Source organism: Trichomycterus rosablanca, chromosome 10, assembly GCF_030014385.1.
Source record: "Trichomycterus rosablanca isolate fTriRos1 chromosome 10, fTriRos1.hap1, whole genome shotgun sequence".
NCBI lineage: Eukaryota > Metazoa > Chordata > Actinopteri > Siluriformes > Trichomycteridae > Trichomycterus > Trichomycterus rosablanca.
In genome coordinates this window covers 15286587-15307638 of record NC_085997.1, presented here as the reverse complement: position 1 = coordinate 15307638, position 21052 = coordinate 15286587, and the positions used below count along the sequence as shown (strand labels likewise).

At 37.5% G+C, this 21052-nt stretch overlaps 1 protein-coding gene across 1 annotated transcript in view; it reads right to left on the bottom strand.

The window, feature by feature from the left end:
* prkcea (protein kinase C, epsilon a) overlaps positions 1-7494 on the bottom strand; it is a 90170-nt gene extending 82676 nt beyond the window's left edge. Inside the window, exon 1 of the mRNA XM_063002861.1 lies at positions 6540-7494. Within this exon, the coding sequence (XP_062858931.1) occupies positions 6540-6887 (348 nt within the window). The 5' untranslated portion in view covers positions 6888-7494. The remainder of the gene's footprint in view (positions 1-6539) is intronic.
* Positions 7495-21052: the final 13558 nt, after the last annotated feature.

Below are 21052 nucleotides of genomic sequence, written 5' to 3'. Positions count from 1 at the left end.
TCCTGGAGGTTGCTTAGCAGAAACATGCTAAAGAACAGTCTGCAATTGATCACTGTAATGCAAGCCTCGGTTTGTAACAGATTAGCAATAGACAAATGTCAGGTCTTTATGTCTAATGTCATTAGCTACAGCAACATCCAGGGTCAAATGCTCTGTAGAAATGCCAACCAAGACTTTGGGCTTCTAATAATGGAGAAAATAATGGTAGTAAATATTAAAAAAAGAGAGAAATACACAGGAAGGAAGCTCACGGGGGAAGGGGCATGCAAGGTAAAAAGACAAAAAAAATTGAAGACAATGCTAGGAAGGAGACCTGGCAAAACAAACAAATGAATAGAGTTGAGTGGGTGGTAATGATGAAAGATGGGCGATCCCCTTTAACGCTCGCCCTCTGCCAGCAGGAGCATCACCCTCATCAACTTATTCCAACACCCACACCCAGCTGCACCTCAAAGAAGACCGACCAAATAATATTACAGTGCATATTACAGTAAAATACAGAACACTCATAAAGATCAGTCATCTTTAGAGATAATCAAATAAGAGCAAAGCTAAACAAACACTGTTCACCATGGCTGTAGACTGAGCACCTAAGCACTACACAAAGAGCCTAATTAAATGAAGCCAGTAAATTATTTAACTTCTTCCTGCTTCACACGACAAAGACATGGGGGCAGGTCTCACTCCTGTGTCACACACATTCACAAGCACATGGCACTTGGGTCAAATTACAGCCCTGGTTAAGTTTTCCAGACAAAACTAACATGCATGTTGTGCTCAGGCAGAACAGAAAATAAACCAAAACCCTAACATGCATGTTTCTATTTAGGGTGTGTTTAAACAGCAAGATTTTTTTCACCTTCATTTTATTCTGACCAGGGTCAATGTGGTCCTGAGAAACCTTAAAAAAAACTCAATGGGCCACCACCCAGACAAGCTGTTTCAGTTTTTAAAAAATATCCCCCTAGGACAGCATGACTGTCATGTATGTAAAGGAGAAATGAAATATTGTCATTTATTTATTTTTGCACCCCCCAAAAAAATTAAATCTCTAAAAACACTGACAGTACATGACTTAATTCTGCACATCATCTCATTTTTAAACTGAGGCCTTTTTAACAATGTACAGTCCCCTAAACTTAAAGTCTTTAAGACTCAATGCCCTTCATCGAGAAATCTGTACCCTTAAACTCAATGTTTTCCTTAAACTCAAACATGTTCAGTTTGTTTTTAAAAAATATTTATTTAATTTCAAATTAACAATGAACAGTCACTTTGTTCAGAGCTTGGCTTGACCGGTGCGGTAATACATCATTGAAGTGTGCATATGAGACGAAACTGCATTTGTGTGGAATAACCGTCAGATTCACTGTGAATGCGTCCACATGTATCTGTGCTTATCTGGATTTTCCTGTTTTCAAATTCAATACTTTCCTTCAGGATAAATAAAGTATCTATTTATCTCTATCTATCTATCTGTTTCACTTTTAAACTTGTGTTACAGCTCGGGGTTCTGAGAAATTGTAAGAATCAGCTTTTTATTTCAGTGTTTTTATATTATATTTTTGTTACTTTCACTGTATAAGTGTCAAAAACAAACCTATTATTTTACATATTATTTTACATTGAGACAATGTCTATTGTTAAAAGCGCTATATAAATAAAGTTGACTTGACTTGACTACATTAGACTAAATATATGCAGTTCCACGGGACTATGAAACGCATTAACGGGTTTCCCATACATCCCATGCCAGTCCCAGAACCAAATGACGTAGAGTTTCAAGGTACCACTGTATTGTTAGTCTGCTATTAGGTACAAACAATATGCATGCATTGTATAACTATACTAATAAAACACAATTTTTTAACTTAATAAGTAATGCAGTTATGACTAGAGATGGGACGATCGATCGGCTATGAATCAAAATATGCTATCGGCGATCGGCGATATTTCCTAAAAGTAGCCGATCCGATCTTGTGATCTATAAAGATCACGTTAAGTTAACAGCTCAGTTATCACTTATAGCGATACAGTGAACAAAGCGTCTCTTCTAAAGGCGCGCACACACACACACACACGCGCGCGCGCACTGCTCCGGTTTATCTTCACTGTGAGGCTCTTTTTAAGTTTATTTATTTTATTTACTGCTAACACCCCCCCACACACCCCCACCCCCCCCGATCGCAATCGGCTATCGGCAGATGTCCCTGAAAGAAGATCGCAGATCGGAATCGGTGCCAAAAACCCCGATCGTCCCATCTCTAGTTATGACCAGTGATCGGGTTTTTAGCTACCTCTGTTAACAATTTAATTTTTAAATTGTGCTTTCACAACTCAACTACCTTTCCCATCACAAGTGCTCTACACTCCTCAGGTAAATTTCAGTAAAATCTTAAATACATTTGACCAGAGCACATGTTTCCATTGTCTTTCAGTCTATCTCAGATGACAAAACTTGATGGCATTTTCGCATAAAATTGATGTCTGACTTCCTCTTTGCATAACAGAAGTTGCATTTCTTGTTACAGCAGAGGACTGTGTTTAGTGACAACAGTTTTCTAAGTAATATTGAGTCCATGCAAACATCAACACATCCAACAGTGGTTTCCGGCCTTCACAGAGTAAGATTTCTCCAGAGTCTCTAAACCTTTTCACAATTTTATTTGTGGTAAATGTTGAAAGACCTACATTATTTGCAATGCGGCATTAAGAAACGTTCTTTTTAAACTTACTGACAATTTTCTCACAAAGTTTGGCACAAACTGGCATAAGAATAGAAGGGGGAGCAACCAAAGGCTCAGTCTTAGCAAGCAAATATAATAATCTTGCCAGTTATCAATTTCCCTGCTTATTGTGGAATGTCTTTAATTTCATTTCATTTATTAGGATTTTAATGTCATGTTTTAACACTTTGGTTACATTAATGACAGGACAGGTTGTTACTTGTTACACAAGATTTATCAGTTCACAAGTTTAATGCCAATTTTGTATCTCCAATTTACCTTACCTGCATGTCTTTGGACTGTGAGAGGAAACCAGAGCTCCCAGAGGAAACCCACGCAGACACGGGGAGAACATGCACTCCACACAGAAAGGACCTGGACCACCCCACCTGGGGATCAAACCCAGGACCTTCTTGCTGTGAGGCAACAGTGCTAGCCACTGACCCAACGTGCCACCCTTCATATTCTATGAACTTTTCACTTTTGTTTGCCTTTGTACCAGCTTTTTGTGTTTTACAGGCATCAAATTCTAAATGTGTTTATTTTACAAAATCGTGGTCAGCCAAAACATTGAAAGTTTTTTCTTTTGTACTTTAGGGTATGTTGCACAAGTCTGCTCTCATGCTAATAAGACAGAATCTAACCTATGCTGATAAAATCTTTTGACATTGCAACATTTGCTATCATGCAAGCTTATGTTTTGAGTGTGGCATTAAAAAAGAGAAGTAGTAAAACAACAGAAATTACCCAACAGAAACAACTTCTTGTTTAAGAATATGTTCTACGTTTCCACACATCTTACTACACTATACAAATCATTTGAGAGTCTACAATTAATTGATCCTCTATCACCACATTTTTCATGATATTTGCAGTAAATTTAAAAACTATTTTAAAACATTGGGTGCAGGGCAGGAATACACTCTGAAAAGAGTGTCAGTCTAGCGTATCAAAACTTACACTAATTCATTTACACTCATTTACAATCTGGGGCAGATAAGTAACCAAGCTCCAGCAGCCATATATTAATAGTTGAAAGAAATGAAGGGTAAACTGGACATGGGAAAACATGACAGATTTTACACATTTCTGGAGTAGCCATAGCAATTCCATAATCATTTATAATCATCACTCATCATCACTAAAATAATCATCACTAAAATAATTTAAATAACACTTAATCCTAATCAGGGTCCAGGATTTACCCAGGACAAGATGCAAATCAATTTCAAAGCATCCAAAGCACTGTCGCCTCACAGCAAGAAGGTCCTGGGTTCGATCCCCAGGTGGGGCGGTCCGGGTCCTTTCTGTGTGGAGTTTGCATGTTCTCCCCGTGTTCGCATGGGTTTCCTCCGGGTGCTCCGGTTTTCTCCCACAATCCAAAGACGTGCAAGTGAGGTAAATTTGAGACACTAAATTGTCCAAGACTGTGTTTGATATAACTATGTGATGAACCTTGTGTAATGAGTAACTGCCGTTCTTGTCATGAATGTAACCAAAGTGTAAAACATGACATTAAAATCCTAATACACCAACAAACAAATCATCCGACACTCACATCATTTAAACTAATCCTCCATCACTTCATGCAGGCCTGTAAAGTGGGATGTCAGTCTCTCATGGGGCATTACACACATTCACCTACACTGATGAGCCAAAATATTAGGACCAGCCTAACTATGTGCATGGCAATGCCTACTTCATAACAATTGTGCATGTCATAATCAAGAACATAACAAATGTTGGGCTGATGGTCAGTATTCATAGTACACATGTTGACTGAAGAGGATATAGGCAGGCATTAACATCTGAGTGACTTTGATAAGAGCCAAATCGTCCTAGCCAGATGACTGGGTTAGAGTTTCTCCGAAACAGCAAGGGGTTCTCACCTGCAACTATGGTGAGTAACCCCTGATGGTGGTCTGAGGAGGGAACCACCGACTCAAACCACCAACAGCTAGTTGGGCAGCCAACATATATTGATGCCAAGGATATGAAGGTTACAGTGTCTACTACAGACAAATAGAAGGGCTACAGTGGCTCAAACTGCAGATCATATTAATACTGATGACAAATGTGTCACAACACAAAATGCATGTAACGCTTCTGTGTATAGGACTGCCATGCCAAATGTCAATGCTAATTCCCGTCCGCCATCAAAATTGAGCACACAGGCATCAGAATTGGAAATCAATGCAATGGAAGAAGATCGACTAGTGCAACAAAACCTGGTGCTGTGGTGCTCCGGTGCTCTGATATACACTGTCCACTGTGTCACTACGCTGCCCTTATTTCACATTTTAAAGTTAATCAAAATAGTTAACATAAAAACAGCCCTAAAGACATGAAAGAAACATCAGACAGTGAATTAATTTGATTTGATTAATTATTTAAATAGTAGGTAAGCAAATAATTTTTGAATATTTAAATATCTGTTCAGCATTTTCAGTATTTGAAAGAATTTATTATTTTTTACTAACTGCTTTATCCTTGCTGGGGTCACTGTAGGCCTGATGCCAACCAGAAACACTGACTGCAAAGCAGAAAAACACTTTGGAAAGAACACCAAACTTATACACTTAAACATTTACTCAAACACCTTAACCTAGGCAAATTAGGCAATCAAGAAAAGAAGCTGAAACTACAGAGTACCAAAAGTAAACCAGAACATGCATAACTCCTCAGATAGTGACCAGAGACAAGAACTGATTTCAATTCCCCACAACCCATGTCACCAGCTGTACCACTACACTTTCCTCTCTGAGAAATTACACAACATGTGGACAGCTCCCTGTATTGACCAGCCACTATTACGCAAAGATCAACACTAGGCCAGCGATAAGGTGGCACAGCTGGCAGAGTGATTGAGGGTGTGTGTGTGTTGCCCTAAGAAAGACTGCTGACTTGTTCATTCAGAGAGCATGACAACCCTGCAGTAACTGTTTTTGGGTGGCGTTGAACCAATCATGACATTAGTCAGAATAGGTTAATAAATAAAATATGCATGTGCCTCTAGTAAGCTATCAAAAGGACTAATAAAGGAGTAAAAAGAAGCACAACAGTAAAGGTCACAAACATTTAACAGTGCCTAGACCTATATTTTTTAAATAACTGACAATTCTCTCACAAAATTTGCACAAAGTGGTGAGCCCATTATTGCTGGCAATGGGTATATCATGATACCCTAACCCGTCACCAATTCTGTAATTATTTTCTTTAATTTCCTTCGGGATCAATAAAGTATCTATCTATCTATCTATCTATCTATCTATCTATCTATCTATCTATCTATCTATCTATCTATGTAATGACAGCATAATGAGTGCGAGAGATAACAACAGACTAGCTAAATTAGTTATTTCAGAGAATACTTGGCAATAGATAAATTCTACCATGGTTATGTCTGTGTCTTTGAGCTTGTGGTGTTACAAATGATGTAAACACATAGCCGTACTAAAGGTGCAGTGTTAAGACATGCATGGTATTACCAGGTGTGTTAGTTCACTTACTGTACAGTACTACTAAAATGAATGTTAATTTATTGACACTAGGTACTTTAAAAACATCAGTGTACTCATTTGACATTTTGCATAACTAGGTTGTAATGATACAGGGTGTGTTATTGTGTTTAATACAGCATCTTTATTATTATATTAAAACCTACAGTTTTAGTATTGAATCAACATGGAAAAAAATAGGGACATTCGACCTAACAGATCATCAGAATTTAAGCCTGGAAGCCATCCAGTAAACATGATGTCTGGCTTGGTGACATCTCTGCTTTAAGAAAGGCAAGAAAAGCTTAGAACCTACCCAGTCCTCAAAGTGTCTACTGCCATTCTGCAGCAGGTCTTCAAACTGGATGGTACAGTTGGCCACAAAGTCATCATAGCCGATCGGTGCGTCATGGAAAACAGAAAGCTCAATCTTCTTGCCATCGTTCACCTCTGTAACGAACTCATCATTCCATGCTGGGCTGTTGGTCTTCTGCTTGGTTGAGGTCTGGCCCACACGAGAATCGTCCACATTTAGGGCAATATATGTGTCCAGGAGAAAGGTCCCAGTCTTAGGGCCAACGGCATGGCGTAATGACCATGCTGTGGGCTTCAGGTCCAAAGCCTTACAGACTTTTATCTTCAGCAAGCCATTAAAGACCACCATAGTGATGGGTAAAGTGCTAACCTTTACAGAGCCAACTTTAATCCAGAGGGAGTGACGGTACCATCACGTCGTCCGGAAATATTAGTGCACTGTAGATGGATGCTGCTGTGATGAATAGAAATCCTTCCTCGGGTGGCAGTACTTCAGGCACTTGTTCCACTCTTTAAAAAATAAATAAAGCCTATGATGGGACAGGTCAGGGATTGTTTGGTACTTTTGCTTTTGTTTACGACTGTGAACGCGCGTAAACAAGCAAATTCCTTCTCGCGGGTACGCCTCTCCCTGTCCAAATACAATTCAGGCGGTGTTTAGATGAAAGCCGGTTGGCAGCAGGAATCAAAGATGCTCAGAGCACAGAAACGATGCCAACGTAAATCTTCCAAGCTCTCAGGGAAAGGAAACAGGTCTAAAACGGTTCTGTCTCCAGCAGCAGCAGCTGTGAATTCCAACCAGACGTTATTCAACAAGAAAGTGAAGTAAAACGACCATCTGCAGATTCTCTTTCTTTCAGAACTATTAGGACGCGCAGTCCATTAGTCTTTATCCGTCTTTTAGGCGTGAGGAATCCTCCGCGGCATTAGATCCGCCGCCCGTCTGTTTAGTGTGTACACTAGATCAATGCTGGTTTTCCTGCAGTCTTCCTCCTGCTTCCCCCTCTCTCTCCTTCTATCCCTTCCTCCCAATCCCACCCTCTTTTGCCCCCCTCCCGAGCGCCTAACGGCCCAAGCAGGAAGTGCGCAAAACGCGTCGGTTGTCCGAAGCCGCGGCGCGATAGATCGGTGTTGAGAGGTGTATGTATTAATGTATGAATACACTAATGCACTCTCTGGATATGTCCTGTACTATACAACTTTGTTTCCCCTAGCTTTATTGTTTCCCTATTAACTGAACAAAGTTCAGTTCTTTCAAGCGAATCGACACGAGGGATTCGACACAGGAAAGTGAATCACTTTAAGTTTTGATTCTTTTGATTTGTTGAATTGGTTTACATTTACATTTACATTTTCAGCATTTAGCAGACGCTTTTATCCAAAGCGACTTACACAATGAGCAATTGAGGATTAAGGGCCTTGCTTAGGGACCCAACAGTGGCAACTTGGTGGTGGCGGGGCTTGAACCGGGAACCTTCTGCTTACTAGTCCAGTACCTTAACCACCGAGCTATCATTGGCCCTACTGGTTTGTCCTCGGTACATTTTTTTTATACTAACCGCGTTGTTCTGATCAGGCTCAAACCAGGACGGTACACTGATTTAATAATCCACAACCAGGCACAAGTTGGAGCAGCTATTGCAACTATCATTATTTAATTAAATTAATTTTTAACTGCTTTCTTCTGATCAACATCACAACTGGTTTGATGTCACATAGAAACACTTGATTCATCCTGGAATCAATTAATAACTGGCATGTTTATTGGTTGAAGGAAAGGTAGGTTGAGGATCTAACAGTTTCCCAGAATCCATACTGTTGTGCAGCACCTAGGGTTGCCAACTTTCAGAACTGGAAATAAGGAACACCCTGGGCCTGGGCAGGTTGGCATAGGGTGGGGGGTGGGATGGCGGGTGTTTACCTGAGCAGGAGCGGGAAGGGGGGGGGGGGGGGCGGTTAGGGTTGCACCTATAAAAATATAACGGGTCTTACACCCTCAGAAACATTATCAAAATGTTTTATTTAGGCTGTTTAACTTATATTATTATCATTCTTCATAATAATAAATCAGAACCATATTTTAGGTAAAACAACATGCATAAAGAACATCATGTACCATTTTTTCTCAATAGTGCAAACGACGTTTTTACATAATCCATATTTACAAATAAGCGCGATGCGCTCTGCCCACTGTGCTACTCAAACAGCGGAGTAATATACTGGTTGTTATGCTGATATGCCTGCGCACACATGGTGTTACTAAGACTAAAAGTGAATACTACTTTAAATAATAACCAAACGCTTTCTAATTCCCACAGTGGCAGCAGTTTCCTTCTGTTTCATACATATCGGCCTGTCTCAGTCTGATCTGCAGCATTTCTCTCCCATTAATAAAAATACGGAACAAAGTGCGTCCCGTATCAGTTCAATACAGAACGCCACGTTTAGTTTCCAAACACGGAACGATTCCGTATTTTACGGGACGGTTGGCAGCCCTAGCAGCACCCATTGCCTCAGCTGCACCACCATGCCACCTGGCTTGAGCATCATTAAGTAACTGGATGCTGCAATTCTGACAGCATAGTTAGGTCCCTTTTTTTTTTTTTACAAAAATATAGTGGGTCAGCTAGGCCTTGCAGGGCATATGGCGTGCCCCCTGGGAAAACCCTCAGTAGTTCTATAGAATTTCTTAAAAAATTTCAGAGAGCAGACATATACTACATAAATATCCTACTTTTAGGTAAATTCTTGACCAAGCAGGGTGTTGTCAAACCTAGCCTTATATTTTTACTTTTTTTTTTAACTCCTAACACATTAAATTAAGGATGCTGAACACCTGATAAAACACTCGAACACAATAATTATGTGTGGTGTGCCTTTTGGCCATACATTTTTTAGCTATCCTCTTGGCCATACTGTGTCCATTGTTAATTTTTTTAATTTGTTATTATTAGAGGCCTCTAGTATAAAATACTTTGTGTATTTAAAACATATTTTGTAAAGTCCAATTTTAAAACATCTTTGTACGAGTAGTGCTGGGGCAAAATTAATTATTGTGGCAATAAAGGAACATACAAAACCTTGCAAAACAACATTCAACCCTGATTCTAAACAGATAGAATTGTGAGTTATGTTGTCAGTGTTCGTGTACACCCAATAAACTGTACTTTACTGGTCTCTAGTGGTTAAAAATGTATGTGATTTTTTCTGATTAAAACAAATAAAAAATACACTGACTTTTGAACAATATGATTAAAAATACTGATTTTAAATGTATGTCAAATTATTGTATGTTCATTTTATAAGCTCCACTTATCATATAGAAGCACTTTGTAGTTCTACAATTACTGACTGTAGTCCATCTGTTTCTTTGCATGCTTTGTTATCCCCCCTTCATGCTGTTCTTCAATGGTCAGGACTCTCCCAGATGCACCACAGAGCAGGTATTATTTGAGTGGTGGATCATTCTCAGCACTGCAGTGACACTGACATGGTGGTGGTGTGTTAGTGTGTGTTGTGCTGGTATGAGTGGATAAGACACAGCACTGCCGGACTGAGAACAGTCCACCAACCAAAAGTTATCCAGCCAACAGCGCCCCGTGGGCAGCATCCTGTGACCACCGATGAAGGTCTAGAAGATGACCAACTCAAACAACAGCAATAGATGAGCGATCGTCTCTGACATTACATCTAGTAGGTGAACCAACTAGGTAGGAGTGTCTAATAGAGTGGACAGTGAGTGGACACGGTATTTAAAAACTCCAGCAGCGCTGCTGTGTCTGATCCACTCATATCAGCACAACACACACTAACACACCACCACCATGTCAGTGTCACTGCAGTGCTGAGAATCATCCACCACCTAAATGATACCTACTCTGTGGTGGTCCTGTGGGGGTCCTGACCATTGAAGAACAGGGTGAAAGCAGGCTAAAAAGGTATGTAGAGAAACAGATGGACTACAGTCAGTAATTGTAGAACTACAAAGTGCTTCTCTATGGTAAGTGGAGCTGATAAAATGGACAGTGAGTGTAGAAACAAGGAGGTGGTTTTAATGTTATGGCTGATCAGTGTATAAAGATGCACTTGTCAACAAAATGGCTGTTGTTTAGGTCCTACAATACGTGTTCTAACTACAAAAAGTTACCTTCATACACATTTATGCACAATCTGAAAACCCTGTACCACCACCCTAAATGTGTGACTTGGGTACATTATAATACAATTTCGAGCCATCAACGCAGTAATTGCATTATTCCAGTGGGTGGCTCTGCTTGCCATGATATTTAAAAGGCAGCACCAGTGGTTAGGTGTTTTCCATATTCACTTAACGTTGTGGTTCCTAACTGTTTTCTTTCCAATGTCCAAGCCAATGCAGCTACAGCTGCAATACAAAAACGTTTAGGCTATATTTTTACTTTTAATATTTGTTAGTAATGACAAAGTCGCTTAATTGTATTGACAAATATGTCTGTGTTACTGCCCCAATTAGATTATACAGTCATAACATGGGATGTCAAGGTTTTAATGGACATGTTAGTGGTCTAAAAATAAAAGCAAGAACATGTGCTTGTTCTGGGCTGTTGTAAATTGTATTTTAGACGTTTTTATTTTTAACTTTCAGACGTTTCTCTTAGCAACGAGCTTAGTTACATGTGTATTACATAGTAATTTATTTTCCATTGTTATTTGTCGTTGTAACATTCATAGTAATTGACTAGTAAAGATAGCACCTTTACGTTTGGGAACTACCACTTTAGACAACACATTCAGTGGTGGTCAAATAGAGTTTACTGATTATTTGTGACTCAGGGGTAAACACAGAATTTCTGTGTATGTTTAGAATTTAGATATACTTTAGTGTAGTCAATTTTAAACATGCTCCAAGCCCAAAACCATGTTAAAAATAATGTAACAAATGACATGATAATTTAAAAATATAGTGTTTAAAAATCACATTGTTGCCTTTATTGTATAAGGGTGATTCTTCAATTGTGGGCTCTTTTGACCATCTTAACTATTGAAAAATAAAATTAGGAATAATTTAGTTTTAATTATGTCAAGATAATGGTAGAGCAAAGACTTAATGATGGCTACAATTGAGCTTATATAGAATTTTAATATTTCATATTTATTTGCGAAGTGGCATAGCAAAATGTCATTATGTGTTGGTAATGACGTGTTGCGGTAATGACAATTTGTACTTTTTTTAAGAAACTAGCTAGGCCATGGATTTGCTAAAGCTAGTCAACAGCTAGTACACGATGCACTTTAAATACATATAAATAATGTGTAAGTTTCTTTTTTTTTGGTAAAGTACTGCCATATTGATGTAAATGGTGATGACGCTGAATAAATATACTCTATGATCAGGAGGAATACATGATTAAATTACTCACATTTCCAGACATTAAAATGTTAATCTTCTCTCATGGCTGGCATGTGCTTCCTTGCAAGTCTTTGTTTTCATGGTTACAACATAAACAAGTGTTACCTTCAAATGATTCCCTACAGAAACCATACACTGTTGCGGTAATGACGATAATGCTGGGGACAGTAATATATTGCTCAAAAATATGCATAGGTTGTACAAATATGAAAAAAAAAATTACATTTTGTTTCTTTTTAAGTTATTATAAAACTCATATTGTGATTTTTATAAGGAATTGATCACTTTTTAGCATTTTATTAGAGCAGAGAAGTTTTAAAGTCTGGGTTGGGGACAAGGCCAAAGTAGCAAAATATTGATGTTTAAATCATCATAAAAAATTAAAATCATAATTATTTTGGTATGTAATTTTTTTTTGTGATGCAATGAATGATCTTTTTAATACCTAAAATATTTGTTTTGTAATGAAGTATTTTTAACACAAATTTATAACCTAGGGACGTAAAAGTTCCCCCAGTTGAAGAATCACCCATATAAGATGTTGTCTGATTTGTGATGTGAAGCAAAGAAAATGAAAAAAAGACATAAAACACCCTAAAAAATAATATAACCCTATAACCCTATATATATTTATATTAAAGTACAAAATTGTATGTTTTGCTCTTGTTCACCACTACATTAAATCCAGTAAGGATTTTTAGAGCTTTTTAAGAATCCATCTTGTAATTTTAAGTCTAGTGTTACATGTACCCTGTAAAAAGACATTTGTAAAGATGACTTATTTTAAGTACAAAATTAAAATGTAATAATAAATAAAAATAATAATAATAAAAAATAAAAGTGTAAATATTGCAAATAAAATTGTTCCTTGTGCAGATTACATCTTGTTTCAGTATAAGAGATGTTGCCATTGGTAAGATTCTACTCAATAAGTTGCAATCATGGTAGTGAAAAAGTTTTTTAAAGTTTTAAGGGACAAAATTATTTAATAGCACTTGAGTTTAAAAAGCCACAGAGCCATAGTAAATATTACTGTTAGTACAATTGGTTCCATATTCTGCAGGGGGAAAGTTTGTGGCACCACAAATCATCCCCAGACAGGTGTGCCACACTTCTTTTTGATTTATGATACACACTCACTGAACACTTAGAAATATACCTGTTTTAAAAAGACATTCATTGGGCATTATATATATATATATATATATATATATATATATATATATATATATATATATATATATATATATATATATATATATATATATATATATATATATATATATATATATATATATATATATACCATAGTAAACATCTCTAATGTGCTGTGGGGGTATAAAATTACTGTCTGTAGTATATCTGTTGCTCTGTACACTGTCACCCCTATCTACCTCATTAACCAATGAAAAGTATCCTCAATGGTCCCCACTGACCAGATATTATTTGGGTGGTGGATCATTCTCAGAGCTGCTATGACATTAACAGGGTAATGATGTGGTGGTATGTGTCATACTGATATGGGTGTATCATGTGCAGCAATGCTAGGAGGAGAAAAAGCGCTCCAACCAAAAATATAAAACCAACTGCATGTGATCAGAAAATATCCAATGACAAAACTAGAAAAAGATTAACACACATTGTGCATGAAAAAACAGCTTTAGTGTCTAACTGTCTACTTTAATGAGCACTAACCAGTACGTATTTCTAACAAAGAGGCCAGTGCAAGAGTAAACAGTATTTAAAATCCCAGTAACACTGCTGCAACTGATACACACATACCAGAACAACACATTCTGTCATATCATTACATTGTTAGTGTCATTGCTGCTGAGAATGATCCATCATCCAAATAATATGCAGTGAGGGCCAGCAAGGGGCTTATGGGGTCCCCTTTTAATTAATGCATAGGGTAGTGGGAGTTGACAAGGAGTACAGAGAAAAAGATATACTAGTCAGCAATTATATATCTACAAAGTGCATCTGTATGGTGAGTGTAGCTCATAAAATGGCCAATGAATGTATGTTCCTAATAAAGTGCTCAGTGAGTGACTGAGAAGTAAGAGGGAATCCAGCAGTCATAAAAAAAAAGTTGCAGAACAACATTAACGCAGCAGCAATAAGCATCAATTACATAGTGAACAATAGGCATTGTACTGTATCTTAACCATTACTGTCTCCTATCAGCAGATCAGCAGAATGGTCGAATGAAGTTCTGCAACTCAGCAAATCTGTTTGCCATGATAAAAAAGAAAGCAGGGTTGTGCATACGATCCCAAGACCTCTACACTCTAAGATATTTACACTAAAGTTTGGGGTGAAAGCATCAAAATATGGGGCTGCTTCTTTGCAAAAAGTACTAAGGCATTACATGGAATTAAGGTCATATGAATGAGGTAATGAATATAAATGATGTGATGCACTGATGCAAACTTCTAATCTCTAATAATTAATAAAGGATTTTGAGTACATCAGAGGGACCCTTGTCACCTTTGGGAGTTAAAGGCACCAAGACAAGAGAAATGGTTCAAAATTAACCACAATGCTTTCACTAAATCTGTGTTATTAACAGCTTGCAAAAAGTTTGCTGGATGACTAATGGCACGTGTATTAGAGGTGAGGGATAATGGAGATCAGTGAGTGACTCTCCTTGTGCGAGACTGAACACATATGAACTCATTTTGTGCAGGTGAAAAGATGCGGTTGGCTACTGCACACGTGTCAGAGGGGGAGATAATTGGCTAACAACACAAAATTTCATAAAGGGATGCTGTGCTTAGGTACACTTAAATAGAATCTGTGCTGGTATTTTTTTTTTTTTCTATTTGTATTAAAAGTTTTAAAACAGCTATATTCAAAAGTTAGGCAGTGGCTATTAAAACAGCTACTCACCTGAAAATTCCCATATCTACAGTTAAAGCAATAATTAAAAGTTCTGGTGAACTGGAATTGTGACAAACTAGCCTGGACAAGGATCCAAGTTTGTTTTTCTGCCATCTAAGCAGAAAGTTCAACCCAAATCACCTATGGGCATTAAGCCAAAAACTTGATTTTAAGTTAAAAATGATTAACTATAAAGACAAATATGACAGCAGACTGGAATACCTTTAAGATTTTCTAAACAATCAAAACATTCTACTGCCTTGTCATTTTCATCTTTCTATTTATTTATTTTAGAATATAATGCTTTTCATTTCTTAAAATACTTTTAAAACCCTCTTAATGGGTGTTCCTATGGGTTATTGTTACTTAAGTAAATTTTTATAAAGGGTATATATAACCCAGTAAACATGGTAAAGGTATTTATAAACCAATTAAACTGTCTAAATGGGCAGTCATTTCATTTATTAAAATCTGAGAAAGACCTCACTGTGAAGTATTCAAATAAATTTTGGCTTTTCAGCTACGGTTGCATTAGTTCCTCTCTGCTTGAGAAGCACAAAGCTTTATTGACTTGATCTCTAAAGTGGACACCAGTGATAGAGACAAGAGGTCTCCTTCTGAGGTTCAGCTGCCCAAATTGTGTGGTCTATTTTATCCAGAAAGTATGGGGCACTTTCATGACCTTTCCCAGGTGAGCTGCTTGGCCTCTGACCACACAAGTTATTGACTGATGTCTACTCTCCAAGGCAGATGGGCAGAAGGAAGGGGAGGGAGTACTAAAGAGTACCTTTAGTGGGAAATGTATATTGAAATGTGTCTTTTCAAACTGATGGAAAATGGAAAAAGTTTATAGCAGTCAGCATGTACAGTATATTTTAACATCTATTAAATGTTGATAGATGACATCTAACAGATTTACAACAAACATTTTACAGTGAATCTAACTGTTTTTATCTACTTAAATAACTGTCACGTGAACTCCTGAGCCAATACTATAGTTATCACTATATATAGTTGATCAATGATCAAATTCTATATGAAAATTAACAAGTAGGTAAAACATGTTGCTTTTTATAACAAGCGACATGTATATCATTGATGTTTTAATGCTCTTCCCATTTTTTTCCTTTTTTCTAAACATAATTCTGTGTCAAAAACAAATTCATGAGTATTAAAAGTATTCTGGGTCAGACCTTCATTAGTCAGAAAAATACTGTCACTATTTGAACTGCATTTTTTGGCACTGTTTTATAAGAGCACAAGGCAGGATTACATCCCGGACAGGGCACTAATATATCACACGACTTTGGCTCCTCTCAATATAAAGTGACAGTTTGGTAATCGGGTGGTGCAGCAGTCTATTACACTAGCCCACCACCGCTGAGATTCGAACTACCAGCCGGCTGTGTGTCTTTGTCCTGCTGTGTCAGAGATGGGGCTGAAGTCCTGCAATGGATTGAAGCCCTGTGGGTATCACTGCATTGCATTCAATGTTTCAAAGTGTAACCACTACCACAGGCCTGACCAGGAAAAAAGTGGTTGATTAAAAATAAAATATTTGCCAATTACCCATCAATCTATTTTAATCACCAATAATGAAGTAAAAACACATTATTAGAGTTTATCATATACAAATTAAGTTGGCAGAAAAAAGATGAACACTTTTTACCCAATATGACAGAGGCTGAAATGATCTGTCATGATGAATGGGATAAACTGCCCAAATCCAAATGTACAAACCTTGTAGAGACATATCCAAGCAGACTTGTCAAATTAAATAAAAGGTCTAAATATTTTGGTAAATAGGAGATTTCAGTTTTTGATTTTTAATACATTTTTGAAACACTTACTTTCACTTAGTCATTATGGCTGATCAAGTTCAGATTGTTAGATAAGGTAGTCAAATAAAATCCACAAAAATGGATGCAAAAACCAAAGTCAAGGGATGTCTAACAAGCTCAGCCACGTGTTTACATATTTGTCGAAAAGCAGAAGAGCAAATCCACCTCTTGCTTTCCATGAAATAAAATGAGATAAGAATTACTACACTTAAAAAGTGACAAGCTTCCATGCAGAGCATACAGCCTCCAATCTTCTGGTAAGACATTACGCAAGATTGTTGACTGTGTAGTGGAAATTTGAGCCAATTAATTCAAAACAGCATTTATGATGTCCTGGTTTAAAATCAATATATAATTAATTCCATAGGTGATCAAAGGTTACTACATTTTCTCTACACCAACCACACCTATTAGCAATAAGTGTGAATAAACACCTAAACCTAAATAGGAGAAGATGCTCACATTTGGCCAAGTTACTACCATACGTGATTGTGAGCCGTATTTTAGCTTAGTGTTTTTCAGGTTGTTCGGTGTTGGTCAAGGCAGGTAACAAAGCAAATATCCAAGTTTTTGACTTTGTCCAAACTGTTCAGACAGGGAGTTGTTGAGCTGTAAGTTGACATGCATGTCCTTAGGGGAAGTGTCATCTTCTGGATGTGAACAATGGAGGTATAGCATTGCATTGTAACATTAGCAAGAGGATGTGCCCGCAGCATAAACCGTAAACATATACACCCCAAACTCTCCCAGTGAATGAATCAGAATGGGTTGAGTTCAGGCCACCTGGCTGTGTTTAAAAGGTGTCTTCTTCAAATATGTGTAAATGGCAGTGTATTACTATTAATGCTAATAATCATGGTAGAGAAAAAAATGCTACCAAAATCACTGTATACCTGTTTACTTTTCTGATAATTATTATATGAGGCTAAATTTTACAAAAAGAAAAAAAATCATGCTGTATTGATTCTGCTGTTAATAGTTCACTGGTTGTGTGCATGATTAAGAGAAAAACGTAGCATGCATTACCTTTATGATTTATCTTTAGCCCCCAGAAAGCTGTCGTGGGTCTGGGGCATTGGGTTTCAAAACTGTCACAGAGTCACAGAGTAGACATTCACAGTTTATATGCACCTAAAAACATGCAGCATCAGCTTTTTTAACCATTCATCAATGTCAAAACTATTTCTGACCTTCCATGTAAAATGAAAAACCTCATTATGTTAATGATTTAAAGCAGAGCTATGTAAGTATATACAGTAAGTAATTGGGACATATTACCAAAGTGATACACAGTCTCAAACATGTGAAAACACTAAAATTTAAATGGTACATTTTTACCATACCAGTGGTAAGCGTAAGTTGAAGTTAAGGTGGTTTGTAATGGATTGCCTGCACAAGTTATACTTTCTTGTCAACAATAAGCTCACTGTACAAAAAACACACAATTGACATAAGCTTAAAGAAATGAGTTTAGGGAATTAAACTCAAGCACAACCAACTTTCCAAAATGGCCCTTATCCATTATTTGTTTAAATAGTGTCCTTACTGGAAATACTGGGCTCAGGGCAGTAATGCACCCCAGTTAGGGTGACAATTTATTGGAGGGCAACACATACACACTTACTACCACCTATGGCTATTTAAGAAGCAATTCCACATTTTACATGTTCTGAGAAGGGAGAAAACCAAAATAACTGGATAAAAAAACAATTGGCTACATAAAAAACATCTTTATGGCGCCCAGGTAATTATGGTGCAGCGGAATATTTCGCTAGCACACCAGCGCTGAGATTCTGAACTCCTCGGTTCGAAACTTGGTGTAAGGACCCTGATTAGCAGATAGAAAGGCGCCTGTGCAGAATGCATGGGTAAAAAAGGGTTCCACTAAGTGGATATGGACTGGTACAGTATTATTAAACATTTATACACAAATCTCTCACACTGATTTGGCTGAATGTTTACTTAAAAAGTCATTTTTATATCCACCCACTGTGTTCGGATACAGTTACATTTCAGTAAACATTCACAGACCTTGATAATTACTATTCATTTAGATCAGTTATGTGTTCAGACAGCTTCAAAATTTATACAATTGTAATACATTCTAACAGAAGTAATTTAGCTAAATTTTATGTAAATTAATTTAAAAAGTGTTAGCTTTCCAGTAAAATTAATTAAAATTAATTACATTTGTTGCACATAAATCAATATCTAAGGCTTTGAGTGTTTCTAGATTTGGGCAAGGAAGTACAAGCCTTGGTCAGGGAGGTAAGAAAGATAATACCACAAGAAAGCTGGTGGTCTCCAACCATGTATCTCAACAAAACTCAACCTAAAGGGTGTGTGCAACCTAATGCACATCCGATAAGGGGATGAGTGTACAAGTGGTTTCTTTACAACCACTGGTCACTATGAGTACCTGGTCATTCCCTATGGTCTTGCCAATGCCCTAGATGTACTCAATAATACACTGGTATTCAAGGTAAGTTCCATCAGTCGACAAATGTCACAAATGCAGTTGGTAGGTATGGGAATCTACCCATAAGCAGCTGGAGATGGCCATCTGCAGGCAGAAAACCCTAGCTGACTGTCTCCACATGGATGCTTTAGAAAATCTGCCAGGAGAGAGTGTGACTGTCAACTATGAACATCCAACTTTCATTACCTTTCAAGAAACTCTTCTTCCAAATCATAGGCCCATTCTAGGTCATTCAATGCATTAACAGGGTGCTGTATGAATTACAACTACAATCACATTTCAGAATATCTCCCTCACTTCATGTTTCTCTTCAATCTTGTAGTTTCTGGACCTCTGCAGGAAGATGTCCTTGAAGATATGCCACCACCTATTTTCCTAGTGGACTGAGCACTGTCACAGTGACAGTGAGACCTCTTCTGTATTCCCACAGCAAAAGAGGGGTGGCTCCAGTATTTGGTGGACTGGGAGAGATAGAGCCTGAAAGAGAGCTTGGGGTTCCAAGCTTGGGATGTCCTAGACCCTTTCCTGGAGGTAAAATTGCATCATAGTGGTCTTGACTGTCCATCTCCCAGAACACAACAGAGACCATCTAGACATTCTGCAGTTGCCTCAGTAGGTAAAAGGCTCTTGTAACAAACTGCAATTCCCAGTAGCCTCTGTCCTTTTTTCTGTACCATCTCAGCACACAGCACTGTATTGACCGTGTACATTTGCTATGCTCCTTGTTTCTTTCAAGCATCTTTGTATTGTTTTTTATCCATAGCTCTTGGTTAACTATAGTAATTTATGGTTAGATTATTTCATATTAGTATAATGTTTCATAATAATTATAGTTCTTCTCAGTTAATTGTAATCTCAGTTAGATGTTAGTTATAAACATTAGCATTTTAGTGTAAGTAAAACTTACTCCAGAATGCAAACTGACTGGGACAAAAGTTTATCTTACAACACAACACTGGCCTAAAGCATACAGCCAAAACAACACTGGAGTGGTTTCAAAACAAGTCTCACAAGTCTGGAATGATTTTTATCACAGACATAAAGCTAAAGATTTGGATCTGAAAGGCTATGTTTAAAGTGCATTTTCTGCTTTTTAGCATGTATTGTTGCCAGTTTAGCAAGTTAGTAAGTTTACTAGTGAACAAACAAACTTCAAGCATATCTTTGTGCACATGTAGGACTTACTTAATTAATACCATTAATTAATTTCAAAAAGCTGAGTTGCATTTACCAGACTGGCTAAACCAGATTTAATCATCAGTGATAATCATGGCTAAACTGTCTTAGCGCCCCACAATAAATATAAATGTCTAATCATGAGATTAGATTGCATTTTAAAATGTATTATTTGGTTCCTACACAAATGCATTGATTTCTCTAAGGTAACATTACTGCAGCTGTGCAGTATAATTTTACCTCTGTAAGAGATTATATTCATACCTTGATTAGTCAGATTAGAAATAGGAAAAACAAATCCTGCTCTGTGCACTATGTAAATAACACTGAGTGTCAAAGGAAACCATAGCTGCCATTAACACCAACCCATTAGCACACTTTTAGACATATCAACATGGGCGTGACATATCCATGTTATTGTGTACACTTTCTTATGCACAGTACTCTTCTTTTACATAGAGACCCTAGTGTCACTCCAGAGAGTATTATCCAACAGTTACCCAATGCTGTTTATTTGTGGACAAAATAGACGTAGCAAATGGTCACATGTAATGGTGTAATGGTGTAATGTGTTTCTGGGCATGGTAGGAATTTAAACTAGCAGTGAATGTGTCAGAGTGGTAAACTCTAAAGGCATGCTGTATGTCACATGCTGCAAGCCCCAAGTACCCGAAAACCTTGCTCTGCTTATTCCTGAAATTGCTCTCTCACTTTAGGGTTAAATATCACCCACATAAGGCAGATGG